The sequence below is a fragment of the Xiphophorus maculatus genome, chromosome 14 (assembly GCF_002775205.1).
Source record: "Xiphophorus maculatus strain JP 163 A chromosome 14, X_maculatus-5.0-male, whole genome shotgun sequence".
NCBI lineage: Eukaryota > Metazoa > Chordata > Actinopteri > Cyprinodontiformes > Poeciliidae > Xiphophorus > Xiphophorus maculatus.
In genome coordinates this window covers 3,683,591-3,697,456 of record NC_036456.1, presented here as the reverse complement: position 1 = coordinate 3,697,456, position 13,866 = coordinate 3,683,591, and the positions used below count along the sequence as shown (strand labels likewise).

At 40.4% G+C, this 13,866-nt stretch overlaps 2 protein-coding genes and 1 non-coding gene across 3 annotated transcripts; 1 reads left to right on the top strand and 2 right to left on the bottom strand.

The window, feature by feature from the left end:
• med11 (mediator complex subunit 11) lies at positions 1 to 2,721 on the top strand. The gene is made up of 3 exons (XM_005807919.3): positions 1 to 165; positions 1,131 to 1,261; positions 2,076 to 2,721. The coding sequence occupies exons 1-3, from the start codon at positions 18 to 20 to the stop codon at positions 2,226 to 2,228; spliced, it is 432 nt and encodes a 143-aa protein (XP_005807976.2). The 5' UTR covers positions 1 to 17; the 3' UTR covers positions 2,229 to 2,721.
• A 2,825-nt stretch (positions 2,722 to 5,546) lies between these two features.
• Positions 5,547 to 12,572, bottom strand: LOC102238331 (eukaryotic initiation factor 4A-I). The gene is made up of 11 exons (XM_005807920.3): positions 12,504 to 12,572; positions 11,262 to 11,304; positions 10,901 to 11,033; positions 10,459 to 10,598; positions 9,913 to 10,081; positions 8,709 to 8,818; positions 7,829 to 7,972; positions 6,678 to 6,815; positions 6,496 to 6,585; positions 6,099 to 6,178; positions 5,547 to 5,978 (listed from the first exon to the last, which is right to left on the bottom strand). The coding sequence occupies exons 1-11, from the start codon at positions 12,524 to 12,526 to the stop codon at positions 5,834 to 5,836; spliced, it is 1,215 nt and encodes a 404-aa protein (XP_005807977.1). The 5' UTR covers positions 12,527 to 12,572; the 3' UTR covers positions 5,547 to 5,833.
• Positions 9,488 to 9,627, bottom strand: LOC111611278. The gene has a single exon (XR_002753979.1). It is a non-coding gene; the product is annotated as a small nucleolar RNA SNORD10 (small nucleolar RNA).
• Positions 12,573 to 13,866: the final 1,294 nt, after the last annotated feature.

Genomic DNA, 13,866 nt, shown 5'->3' with positions numbered 1-13,866 from the left:
CAGACAGACCAAAGTGAATGGTTGTTGGTGTATTGAAGGCGGCTGTTTTCTTCGTTGTATTAAGTTCTGGTTCGTTGAGCGCCTTCCTAACCCGGATGGCGAACGAGCGGCTCCGAGTCCTGGAGGAGGTGGAGAAGGACATCGCGGTGGTCCTGCAGTGTGCTGGTGAGGAAACTTGAAGTACATCACTGTGTGCTTTCGCTGCTTTTGGAGTTTCCTGTTTTCTACGCCGAGAAAAGTGGAAATAAACGAGCTGGAGTTCTTTGGGGCTGGGATCTAAGTGAAAACAGCGCCCAGATCAGCTTCCTGGAATGGTTTAATGCCACCATAAACCTTTAGATGGATTGTGATTAGGACCGCTTTCTTTTTTTTTATTTGAATACGAGCTTTTCTTGTTGTAACATTTGCTCAGTGGATCATGAAATATGGCTTAATATAATCAGTAACCTGCCCAGGACAGTTAAAATGTTTAAAGCATCTAAAATGCCATTACCCATCTGTCCGTTTCCTGTAATGATCACTACTGTAGTGGTCATTACTACTGTAGTAGTAATGAGTCTTATGAGTCATTAGACTAATGAGTCTAATTTGACTCATTAGTTGCCAGTTGAAATTTATATCTTGAGAAGTCTTTCCGGAAATGATTCCACACTGCCTGAACTACTTTTCTTTTTCTCTCTACTTGTACACATTTGCTAGAGTACATTTCCTGATCATGAATGATCATTACTAGTGTAGTGATCATTACAGGAAATGATCACTACTAATCTGCACACCATCTTTTTACTGCTTGTTCCAGCAAACAAAACACCTTTTAAAATATTGTAAAAATCCAGGAATTGTTAATCATTACTTTTGATGAAATTATATGTTTGTTCAGATGACTTGTTTTTAAGACTTAATATAAAAAGTTTGGTATTTGGGCTGACTTTGGACTCGACTTGGAATTGTTCTGCCTTCACGAAATTTGAGACTTGTGACTACCTTGTCAGTTGGCATAGTTACTACTGCTGCTCATTAATGTTGGTATTGGGATGCTCCTTTCATAAAGTAGCAGTGAATTTGTGTGTGATCTGCTCACTGTAAACTTAGGTTGATTTCTTCCGCCTGATCTTTACCTTTGATGACAGGAAACATTGTTCTGGAGCTCTCCAAAGACAAACACAACGCCAGCCACCTGGACAGGCAACTGGTCCAGTTCCAGACGTCAATCAGTCGAGTGGAGAATGAACTGGGCGCCCAGATCCGCTACCTCACACAGGTCAGAAGAAGAAAACTTGTTGCCTTTGGTCCATGTACTGCTCAGTCTTACCCGGGGGATTAGTATCTCCTGGCCCTGGTCATATTCTTATGTCTGATTAAAATTGATTTGAATGTTTCTGTAAGTGTTGGCATGCTTTGGTGCACAGCTTTCTGGCCAATCACCAATCTTTGAAAACTTGACCTTCCAATACCGGGTTTTTGTTTGAAAAGTCACATGTGTGCTACAGACTGGCGACCTGTCCAGGGTGACCCCGCCTTTCACCCGGAGCGTTCGCTGGAGACAGACACCAGCACCTCTCCCAACCTCATTAGGGACAAGGGTGTACAGAAAATGGATGGATGAATATATATATGTTAATTTGGTAACAAGAAGGTGACTGTTGCTTACACACGCTTAGAACCACTTACAATACATCAAGTCATTGACTTGATGTAATCTGCTGGGTTTGCTTGGATAGAAACTTTTGAATCTACTTTGAGTAATTAATTGAGCTTACTGTACTGTTTAATGACTAGGATCAATTGTAATATATGTGTGATTAAATTATTATTATTATTATTATTATTATTTTTTGTAAAGTGTGTTGAGACAGCATTTGTTGTGAATGTACGCTATATAAATAAACTGAATTGATCGTTTCGGCCAATCACTGATCTCCCAAAATTAAAGAAATCTGGCCCAATTTATCAGTGCACTCCTTGTGATAATACCTCCAGAGGTCTGAAATGAATTTCCAGCTCTGGTTTAAAAACAACCGTGTCATTATTGGAAGCAGCCAGGTGTTATGTTAACGTTGTTTTCCTCCCACCAGGTAGCTACTGGCCAGCCACACGAGGGCTCCACTTACTCAACCAGGAAGGACTGTCAGATGTCACTGAACAGAGCTGAGTATGCAAAGGTCAAGTTGGGAGAACTGGGTCGGACATGTGAAGCCATGCTGGAGCAGCAGCAGCAGCAGATATGACAGAACAGAGGCCACGTGTCTGCCAGCTGTTACCGTGGTCACCGGGTTCACAGCAGCAGCTCCCTGTGTTGGGTGGGACTGTGTGTCAGTATGGTGCTTAAAACTGTTGGAGTGATACAAACCAAGACGCTGCACAAAAGGCAGGCTTTTGAGTCATTAAATAGTGGTATTTTTTTTAAACATAAAACTTTCATTTTGTAATTGTAATTTTATGTTATGCAGCATTCAATAAACTTGTAAATTTTTGTACATCTCCTACATACAAGTCCAAGTTCCAACAATTCCTTTCTTGTGGGAGGGACTGCGACATCAACGTCGCTGGCTGAGAACTTCCTGTGTTCAAGTGATTCTCACCTCAGTAAAAACGGCTTTTCCAATGAAATACGATCTTGGTGAACAGAACTATGGTCTAGTTATTGTTTTATGTTTCTTGTTACAAGAAAATGTAATTTGATGGGGAGGGAATTATTAAACCTTAATCAGCACTGAATAAGTAATTGACTGACAGTGTAATTAAGTGTTACATTTTTACAAACAAGTTGCAGTTTGAAGTCTTAAACATAAATAGGTCTGGCTTCGAAATCCAATATGGCTGCCTGGCCTATCTATTTTTATGATTGGGCTGTTTATTTGCACTACTAACAATTTGAATTCTCACACATGATGAAAATACAAAATGCAGAGAAATTCATTATTTTACTTAAAGCATGGTCACCAGACATCAAGGAGCAAGACGTTTTGGAGCACAATAAAAACAGTAAAAACTGCCTTTGATGTTTCCAAATGCAGGTTCTGACCTCAACAGTGCAGTAAATACAGCAGTCCTCTGAACAGTGTTTGTCATGTGATTCCTCTCATGCTTTAATCATCTTGCCAATTATTAAGAATGAAATATGTTCTGAGTACCTTTGTTGTGTATCAGCTCAGATGGACGTACTGAAGGACGATTTGGGTTCTTTTCCCAAGGATGGATGGTTCAGTTTTCTTTTGTTCTTTTATCTGTTGCTTCCCTTTTTCTCCAGTGAGGCATGTTAACACTTTAATGCCAGAGTCATATATAGTACTTCTGTGAAGTAGTTAGTAGTTCTATGACAACTGTAGAATCAGCTAATTGCCACACAGGAGTTGTCATTAGCGCTGTTGCCTGGCAACAAGATTGCTGATTTGAATCCCAGCCACATTATCTACTTGATAATGTGAATCAATTGGTGGATAAAGTTATGAACTTATTAAAATCTGGTCAAATGAACAATCAGGTCTGTTCCAACACCGACGACGTCAGAGTTTCTGCAGTATTCATTAAAATGAATACTGCAGTATTCTGTGGGTGTGGCTCAAATCTTAAGTGATAAGTTTTAATTAGTAACAATTCCTCCAGTCTTTTGCAGCCCATCTGTGGTGTTCCTCAAAGCTCCTTCCTTGGAGTTTCGATGCTCCACTTATTTTCATGCTACCACTTGATCAGGTTATTTGCTAATATTTCTTTTAAATTATACGCAGATGATACTCAAATTTATTTAGCTATTGATCCATATGGCCTGTCTGCTGTAAACATATTGGGTTCATGTCTCACTTTTACTAAAATGTCTGGATGTCTGATAACTTTTTACTGTTAAACAATGACAAAGCCATTGCCATTGTTTAACAGAGATGCTATTATTCAGATTTTCATTTCTTCAATAGGGCTGAAATTATTGATCTGTATTAACTGTGATGAAATAATTACTGAAATAATCATCAGCTGATTTAGTAATTATCTGTAGTATAGACTCAAAAAAGGCCATTTGCCAAAACAGTTGAGGCTTAATCACCTTTTACTATTAATGTTTTTATTACTATTAATTCAATGAAAGTCAATCAGTCCTACTCAGCACTGATGTTCAGCTGACAAGTTTGAAATTTTCAGTTTAGCTGCAGATGCATCCTTTGCTACAAATGATCAAGCCTCCAGTAAATAAATGTTCCATTTTAGGCAATAAAGTTTTACTTAAAACAAAAAAAAAACCAAATAGAAATATTTGCACCCATGAGATTCTTATGAGCCCAAAACATTTTATTAAAACCGTCTCATCAGATTAGGAGTTTTACCAAAATAAGATCATGATCTCTTTCGCTGATGCTCTAAGTTTCATTCACACTTTTGTCTCGATTTCTGTAATAATCCATTTGCTGGTCTGCCTCAAACATCTCCAGTTACTACAGAATCCATAGATCACTCCAGTTCCCTGTGGTGTCAGTTGAATTCAAGATTGTGTTGATCACTGAATGGACTTGCACCAGCTTATATTAAGTTAGTTATTCTTTACATCTTCTGAGATCCTCCGACTACTTTCTGTGAACTGAGCAGGATGAGTCAGGATTATGGAAAACACAGCCAGTGAACATTAGACAAACCTTAGTGCTATGAATTTCATCAATTTGATTTTACAACATAAAGCACATTGTAACCGTTTTGAAAGGTGCCATACAAATATGTAGGTAGGAAAAAGGCCTTGAAATGCCCACAGCCTGTTAATGTGGTCAGAACCCCCATTTCTAAAATGATTTGGACCAATGAGGACAGCAGAAACATCTTTATACAAGCCAGATGGTTCCAAATCTTCCATCATTTAGCCAACATAACTACATATTCCAAGAGATTTGGATTAAAACAACGTTTAGGCTTTTCAATGCAGAAACCAGTTTATGTTGTTAAAAAGGAGAAACCTTTATTTTTTTTTTTTTTAAGACCATTAAAATAAATACTTTACAGAATCCAATGTAGAAAACTCGATACACTGTCTCAAAAAGGTTAACACCCCATAATGTAATTTGAAGCAATGAGAGGAGTAGATGGGGGGTAATAAAGAAAAACATGGCCAGCACTTTAATGAAGCTTATTGAAAATGTTGGTGACACAGATGGCCTTTTCTCCAATTATATGTAGTTTGGTCCTTTCATGCCACTTTCCACCACCTCCCCCCCCTTAAAGAAAAAAACAAAACAAAACAAAAAAAGCTATGAGAATGATAAAGGCATTAAAGTGTAAATCCACCAGGTTGTCAGCATTCCTCTACTCTAAACCTTTTGACTGGAGCTTCTCTGAACATGGCCGTCTGTTGCTCGTCCTGAATGCCGAGTCATTACACTGAAGGCTGAATACTGCCCTGGTGAAGAGCTGCGCCATCCTTTCACCTGAACGGCACTGAGCCATTCAGACAAGCAGCAGTGGAGCAGCAAGAGGATCCACAAACCACAACACGTCAGCGATGAAGAGTCACTGCCATCATGCTTCTGATCGCCCGACCTCAAAGTAACAGATTTCAGAGGAAACGCCAATGAACCAAAGATCGCTTTTATCAATGTATTACAGATGAAGGCAGTTCTGATCTGAAGGAGAGTTCAGCTGATGCATGAAGGTCTATGACAACTATGGTGAACAGATGAAACAGTTCAGTAAGCTATCCTTCCAAATAGGCAAAAAATAATAATAAAAAAAAACACTTTCAAATATTTGGATTACAGATCAGTGAAATTCATTGAAGTTTAAAATTTCGATCACATAGCAAAAACAGGACTTCACTTCTAAAATAAGCAGGTTGGGGTGGATGTTGGGCATGGTGAAGCTAGATGAGGTCGGCCACATTCATGGGCATCTCTTCCACGGTGGTGTTGTAGAATGTTTCAATATCCCTCAGGGTTCGTTTGTCGTCCTCAGTCACCATGTTGATGGCTACTCCTTTCCTGCCAAAGCGACCGCCACGACCAATCCTGACCCAAGACCAAACAGTCCAAGCTTTAGCAACTCAGAAAATACACTCATGCAAATCTACATCAGTGTTTTCCATTAACAGTTTCCAATGAGGCTGACTTGACTGAGCTGTCAATCACCTGTGAATGTAGTTTTCTCTGTTGGTTGGCAGGTCATAGTTGATAACCAGGGACACCTGCTGAACATCAATCCCTCTGGCCTGAAGGGGAAACAGCAAGTATTAAATACACAAGAGAAAAGCCAACAGTCTGAATTCAGAGGGGAAAAGGTCCATAAGAAATCAAAGTAGGAATGTAACCTGCCATTTAGTTGTGAATCAAAGACTTGAACTAAGCTACAGTGGAGGGCAGGAGAGTTTCTATACCAAGGAACTTTCAGTCCTTCACCAACACTGCAGCTGGAAGGAGAGGGAGTCTTGGACCGCTCACAGAACTGAAACTAGAAGCTGAACATCCTGCTGGACCTCTAAAAACTACTGAACCAGCACAAATAAACTCAGACTGCAGCCAGACATACCAGCAGGTCAGTGGTGATCAGAACTCTACTGGAACCAGAGCGAAACTCCCTCATGATCAAGTCTCTCTCCTTCTGGTCCATGTCGCCGTGCTGGAGGAAGAGTTGGAAGCAGAAATTAAGGATGCAGCTGAGCCGGAATCTGACAGACAGACAGACAGACAGACAGACGGTTGCAGGCCTACCAGAGCAGAGACGGTGAAGTCTCTGGCATGCATCTTCTCAGTCAGCCAGTCTACTTTCCTCCTGGTGTTGATGAAGATGACTGCTTGTGTGATGGTCAGGGTTTCATACAAGTCGCACAGTGTGTCCAGCTTCCACTCCTGCAGACAAAGTTAAACAGGACTTTTTAATTACCAGATCATTTCGTCGGTCTCGTGTGTCAGAGCGTCATCTGGACTTCTATTCTGGTTCGGTTCCATGCTCTTGAGCAGAAGCAAGATTTGTGCTTTACCACTGTGTTTAAAAATCCAATAAAGCTCCAAATACAGAGTTTACGTTGCACTAACATGCTCTTGCATCAGCAGCAGCGACAGTCCTGAGCTCCTACAGCCTCACTGCCCACAGGATCCAGCTTTGATCCACAGACTGGATGTGGAATCACACAGGTCGGCAACAGAACCGAGCCAGAGGTGCAAACTAAAGCTGTCCAGCCAACAGACAAATTTGCACTTACCCATGATGGACACAAAAGCTAGGTAGCATGCATGTTAGCAGCCAGTTACCAGTAGCCTCAACTACTAATTAATTAAAATGAGCTTTATCATTTCCATTTTTAATATTTTTTGAAGAGCAGTTTTGTTTACACAGACTTCACAAGACATTTTGCTTATTACTTTTGGTTGTGTTTTATTTTAGATATTTGAAATATCTTCCAGTATTAAGTGTTCTTTACAGAATAAAATCCATTTGGTCTCTGAGAAGGCATTATTATGCCATTATAAATATATTACTTGAAAATGATCTCCAAAAAACATTTATCGCAATGACTACCAGAACAGTATATCGTCCAACATATTTTATCATGGCATGCCTATGAACACCATGGAGATATCGTCGGGCGACTCAAACGTTTGCCCAACAGAAAAGTTTCATAAAAGCACCTACCTAGAATATACAAGACTAAATAATCTTGCTATTTTAATACCTGTGATTAACATATTTAAAACAAACTTCATTTTTCTTTTTTTAAGTGAGACAGTTGAAGGTGTTCATTTTACATCCATATAGTTAAGATAGACTTTAAAGGTGTGGACGGCCTGAATCATCCAGATAGTTTTGAATGACTGAAAAAGCATTAGGCCTCGTCAGGCTGCAAAATGTACAGAAAAGTCACCTCTTTCTCCACATTGATGTAGAACTGGCGAATACCCTCCAGGGTCAGCTCCTCCTTCTTCACCAGGATCCGGATGGGTTCCCGCATGAATTTCTTTGTGACGTCCAAAACATCAGCTGGCATTGTGGCTGACAGGAGGACGACCTGTACACAGTTTTCAGTCAGCTACGTGTCTCACAAGATGAGCAACAAGTCAATCACATGATCAATTTAAATTAGTTTAATACTTTGCATCTGGATGACAATTTGTTAGAGATGATCCCTTTTAAAATTATTAAGAAGTCACCATTTTACAAAACACAGACATCTGACACCCAGCAGCTGGTCCTAACTTGCACTTTTGCCAGTTTCCCCAATCCAAGCTGAATGATTTATATTTTTTGAAGTGTAATTTTGGTTACAGAGACATTATAATCAATTTTAACTGTATGGTTAAGTTTCGATATTAAATTTATTTATTTATTCCTAGTTCCAGGGTTAAATGTTCTTCAGAAGTTAAAGTTTTTAATCTGTGAGACGGAATACTTGTATCAATATGCCTTTACTACCATTATGTATAAAATGGTCTTAAAATGACAATATCATCACTTTTCAATAATTGCTGGGACAATTCACTGTCCAGTAAAATGTCATTGTGACTGGCCTACAAAGACAACTACTGGGCATCTGAAATGTCTGGTGCAGCCGTTTTCAGCTGATCTGATTTTGAATGACAGGAGAAAAATTATTGGATCAAGTAAATGGATCTAAATGGTGCAGCTGGCTGTTAGCCTCTTAACAGCACATATCCAAACACCATCAGCCTCTGACGTCACAGAAAGGCGGGGCCACCCCTCTGCTCCTTTGTTCAGAAAGCTCTTCTGTTAGTAGCTGCTTTTACCTGGATGTTGCTGGACAATTTCTGGAAGATCTCATAGATTTGGTCCTTGAATCCTCGACTCAGCATCTCATCGGCCTCATCAAGCACAAACATCTTGATGTTTTTGGACGCTGGAAAAATGGTCCAGAGACATGCGAGAAGTTATCAGCAGGGTGTAGCAAACGAAACCGGAAAGTGAACATGTCAACCCGAGCCATTTCACAGTTACAGTAATTCACAGTATGGCATCAACAGGTCCTCCCCCTTTGGTTCCTAAATACCTGGATTTACAGTTAAGCCCAGAATTATTCATACCCCTATATGCATAGTAAGCTTTGTTTTTACCAACATGTTTCTTCTGACTGGAATATTAACGCTTTGGAGCGGCCCAGCCAGAGTCCCAAACTGAATCCGATAGAGAATCTGTGGAAGGAGCTACAGATTAGGGTGATGTAAGGATTACCTTCCAATCTAAAAGACAAGGAGCTCAAACAAATCAGAATACCAGGGGAAACAGGAAGAGCCAGTCAGCAAATACAAGAGGGGTACAAACACTGTGCCAGTAAGTAATTATCCATTCATTGAGAATGGTGGAAATAATTAAATGGAAATTATGAATTATTTCCAAACTTATTTTTTTCCTGCAGAAAATCGAAATGAAATCTACCAGGGGATGAAAAATGTCAGGCTTAACTGTAGTTCTTAGAGCATTGTCATTGTGCAGTAAACTAGTTTTTTCCTGAGTGTTGCACAAGCAAAAACAGAGAGAAATTAATCAGACACTCTGCCAGAAAACAGCCGTAATCAGAACCATGAACGTCTGATCATGTCTCTGGTTCCCTGGTGGAGAGACAACTCGGGTCAGCAGAACGCCAACCAGAGAATCCCAACACCAGCAGCTCACAGAGTCAGTTGACACGCATGGATTTCATCATCGTACAGCACTTCCTTCAGACTGGGGTAAGCTACAACTCAAACCACTGAAGATGCTGACTCAGTAAAACTGTTGCAATGTTCCTCTGAAGCCTGGCCAAGCCTAAAGATCCCACCTAAGACTACCGGCAGAACCTGCCACTATGTGGTACGAAAAAACAGCTTAAACATTTATGCTGCAACAAGTAATCAGTCAAATTCACATCATATTCAAAGAACCCAAATTATATTTACTTATAGAGTAGAAATCAAATGGGGAAAAAATTTGTGCAGTTTGAATTGAATAACTTACAGAGATTTTTACGAGTCAGCATGTCAAAGACTCGGCCGGGGGTTCCCACCACGATGTGGGGGGCTTCAGCCTGCAGCTTCTGGACCTCACTGCGGATGTTGGTGCCACCAATGCAGGCGTAGCAACCGGCTCCCATGTAGTCGCCCAGGGCTAGCACCACTTTCTGAATCTAAGCAGGTCAGGGAAAAAAAAATCTTTACTTATGGTACATTATGGTCCAGCAGCCACTGTGATGGACAGGTTCTGATTAATGGAAACAAATTCTCATCTTGGAACAGGACACTAAGCCTGTCCAGATTCTGGACTAGTCCGGTTCCACCACCAGGACAGAGAACACCGCTCAAAGTTGGCTGTTAAAGTCAACTTTCAGCTCCTTGCTAATGATAACCATGAGTCCCATAAGGGTTGGTATGAAATAGGGCAAAATTAATTATGTGGTTTATTTGATTAGCCACATAATTACTGTATTTGAAGTGTTGTCCTTAACCAACAGGCCTTTATACCTGAAGCATCTTTACAAAAAATAAAAATTAAACCCCATCCTACCTGCTGCGCCAGCTCCCTGGTAGGAGCCAGAACCAGAGCCTGGGTGGCTTTCATCTCCACATCAATCTGCTGGAGAATGGAAATGGCAAAGGTGGCAGTCTTCCCAGTGCCAGACTGGGCCTGAGCAATCACATCATAACCTGAAAGCAGATTGGAAACAGATCAGCTCTGAGCAACAGTTGCAGGAATTACTGCTGCCACCTCAGGTTTTTACACCCTCTGATGGATTCTGAACGTTTACGTCAACAAGACAAATTTTAATCACATCATCCATATAAAAATTAATGTTCTAATATTGCCAGTAATTGGCCTTTGATGCATTGAGAACTGTTGCTTCAGCAGCCCTGAGGTAGTTCATAAACAGGTGCTGGGGGGATTACCTTTACAAGTAAATTAAACGGCTATTACTGGGCAGTCTGAACTTATAATCCAAGATACTCACCCTTGATACAAGGGATAATAGCCCTTTGCTGAATAGCGGATGGCTTCTCAAAACCATAGGCATAAATTCCCCTGAGCAGAGCTTCGCGCAAGTTCATCTCATCGAAACTGTCCACGATCTGGTTCCAGTTGCTCTGGAGGAGCAAGAGACAACCACCAAATATTTTAAACCTCTGAGTTTTGTGACTTTAAAATGTCAACATGTTTCATCTCAAATTATATAAACCGGCTCAGACTTTTCAGTTGTACACCAATAAACAATGAAATTTAAACTACTAGAAGGACAAACAAGACAAAAAGCAAGGGGGTGTTGTAAACACTCCTTACTGTAAAGCCTGATTCAGGTAGAGGGGGAGACTTACCTCGATGATGCCATCTGGCTCCATGCCCTCTGGGCCATTATCCCTGAAAAATAACCATTAAAAGACATCACTGCACTGGTTTCCAGATAGGTTTCTTATATCACACAACAGCAAAAAAAAAAAAAAAAAATTAACAGGTCACTATCTGACTGACAAGAAATAATAAAAAATTTTTGGCACATTTTAGCTGAAATATGAATTTTGACCCACTGTGAATCCCAAAAGGCCGCGTTAACAAGAACTACACCCCAGTCTTACAAGCACAGGCCGAGGGAGTCCGCCATTTTTACTGCCTGCTCAATTCAAGATGGTCGTTTTCCTGTCGGCCCGAGCAAAGAAGTCTAGGCGCGTCGACTGAACTGGGGTTAAAGACCAAAGTATTCCAAGATGTCAAGACTATGGAACTCCATGTGTAAATGCGGATGATAAATAATGGGCCAATTCTGAGCCGAGAGAACAAAAAGAACCGTCGTGAGAAGACGGGCAGGCTCGGCTCACACTAAACGGGCCTGCTAAAAAAAAAAATTAGCTCGCACTTTGATAGTTTTGGCCTGACTGACAAAACAAAAATACACCGGAGGTCAGCGAAATCCTTTAATAGTATTTCAAACACTTCACACTAACACGGAACTACCGCTACAATAGCGAAGTGGGAAGAAATGGGATGGAAATCTTATTAGATACCATGAGGCCGGTGCTACCGGTATTGTTCACTGCCGGCTACCAACACCATGTGCACCCAGTGTACCAGAACACGGATCCGAACCGCCCGCTGGTCACGACATAAGGAACATTTTGTGATGAACGGAGAGGCTTGTGGCACCAGTGGACCCTGGGCTGCTTTAAAAGTCGGTTCCAACGGAAAATAAAGACTCTGACCGAGCAATTGATAGAACGGACTCACGTGCTGCTCATGGCGCCGGCAGCCATTTAATTAAACTATCCTGAGAAACAATCACAGATCTGTTGGAGGCCTCGAAAACAATACAGTATAGTTATAGCTAACAAAAAATCCATCAACTCGAAACTCAATCCACCAAATTTCCCCTTGGTGTGCGTCAATTATCCATTGAATTGAGGACAGTGAGGCGAGACTCAGGCCTAAGCGGCTAATCGGTATACGCTACTTAAGTAAGCGTCCAAAAACGTTCCGTTGTAGCAAGCAGCTCAAAAAACCGATTTAAACACAAATAAACCTCGAAATAAGATGTTCCGATAAGACTTGTTCACAATTTTACTAACCTGTTATCATAGTCAGCCGACATATTTCCAAAGAAAGAAAAAACGGCAGAAATGTCTTATATACGTTGAACGTACAATGCCGCGTTCCCATTGGAGGATTTCGCCGTCATTCTACTATAATTCCGACTACGAAGGGTTCCGATTGGCTAGTTTTGCAAGTGGAAGAAAAAAAAAAGGAGGAACAGGGTGGGGCTTGATGATTCACAAGGCAGCGGGGCGGTATTTAGATTTTTTAAAGAAACAGTTCTCCTCAGTAGCCACCTCCTTTAGATCTAGTGCTTAAAAGGTTTGTGAATAACTGAATTCAGATACTTTATCAGCATTCATTGGGTCGGAAAATTCAAGGCACCATATTTATGTAGTATACAGAGTATTAAATTGTATTTTAATTCCAGCACACGTTGAACTAGAAGGGAATTTCTTAAATCACTGATGTACATGTGATTTAAGAAATTCCCTTATGTAGTACTTTGTTTACTACATAAACAAAGTAGCAAAGCTAATTATATAAACAGTTAAATTTACATGACATGACAAGAGTATTACAACTTTTATGATACAGGAAGACATTTAAGCATTTAAAAAAAATAGACATGTACAGCTCTCAAAGAAAAGTAGTGGCAGTAAGCATTGTAATTTCAGGACTGCACAGTGATGCAGTTGGTAGACCTGTTGCCTTGCAGCAAGAAGTCCTTGGTTCGAGTCCTGGCCTGGGGTCTTTCTGCAAGGAGTTTCCCTGTTAATGCTCCGGGGCTCTAGCTTCCTCCCAGAGTCCAAAAACAGGTTGAAAACACAGGTGGAACGAAAACAATGCTAGAGCTTCTTATATAATCGCAGGAAGCCAAGTCATACCAACTGAGAGTATTGATGAGTTCTTCACCTTCACTAGCGATTCTGTTCTTTTGAACGACTCTTTGCCATGAACAGTAGGCCTCAAGTCTCAGTGAAAACTGTTCTTTGTTTTTTAGGACTTTGCTTGCTTATAATGCTCTGCTCGCACGTCAACTGCTATTATTTTTATTTAATGAAAAACAATTCAATTAATTAAATACAGATAAATACAATTGAAAGTAATGGGTGGATCAGTTTTACATTTAATGGTGCAGAAGAGGACTTTTGTTTCTGCCCCCCCCAAAAAATCAAGTCTATTTTTCTTTTTCTCTGCTTCTAAATTACAAATATCCCTAAATGTTATTAACACTTGGTAGTATTTATTCCCACGTGTTTGACATCATTGTAAAGCTTAGAATCCACACTTTCAGAATATCTAAATAACTCAAAATGCCCTGAGTATAGGTGTTCAGGGCTTTGTCAGTCACATTTACAAAACAGTGCCACCATTCTCCTTAGGTTGAACAGTGCG

Coding starts and splice junctions, on each gene's coding strand:
- med11 (XM_005807919.3), top strand. CDS start 18: ATGGTTGTTGGTGTATTGAAGGCGGCTGTTTTCTTCGTTGTATTAAGT. Junction 166..1,130: donor GGTGGTCCTGCAGTGTGCTG/GTGAGGAAACTT, acceptor CTTTGATGACAG/GAAACATTGTTCTGGAGCTC. Junction 1,262..2,075: donor AGATCCGCTACCTCACACAG/GTCAGAAGAAGA, acceptor TCCTCCCACCAG/GTAGCTACTGGCCAGCCACA.
- LOC102238331 (XM_005807920.3), bottom strand. CDS start 12,526: ATGTCGGCTGACTATGATAACAG. Junction 11,305..12,503: donor TCGGCTGACTATGATAACAG/GTTAGTAAAATT, acceptor GTTATTTTTCAG/GGATAATGGCCCAGAGGGCA. Junction 10,599..10,900: donor TATTATCCCTTGTATCAAGG/GTGAGTATCTTG, acceptor ATCTGCTTTCAG/GTTATGATGTGATTGCTCAG.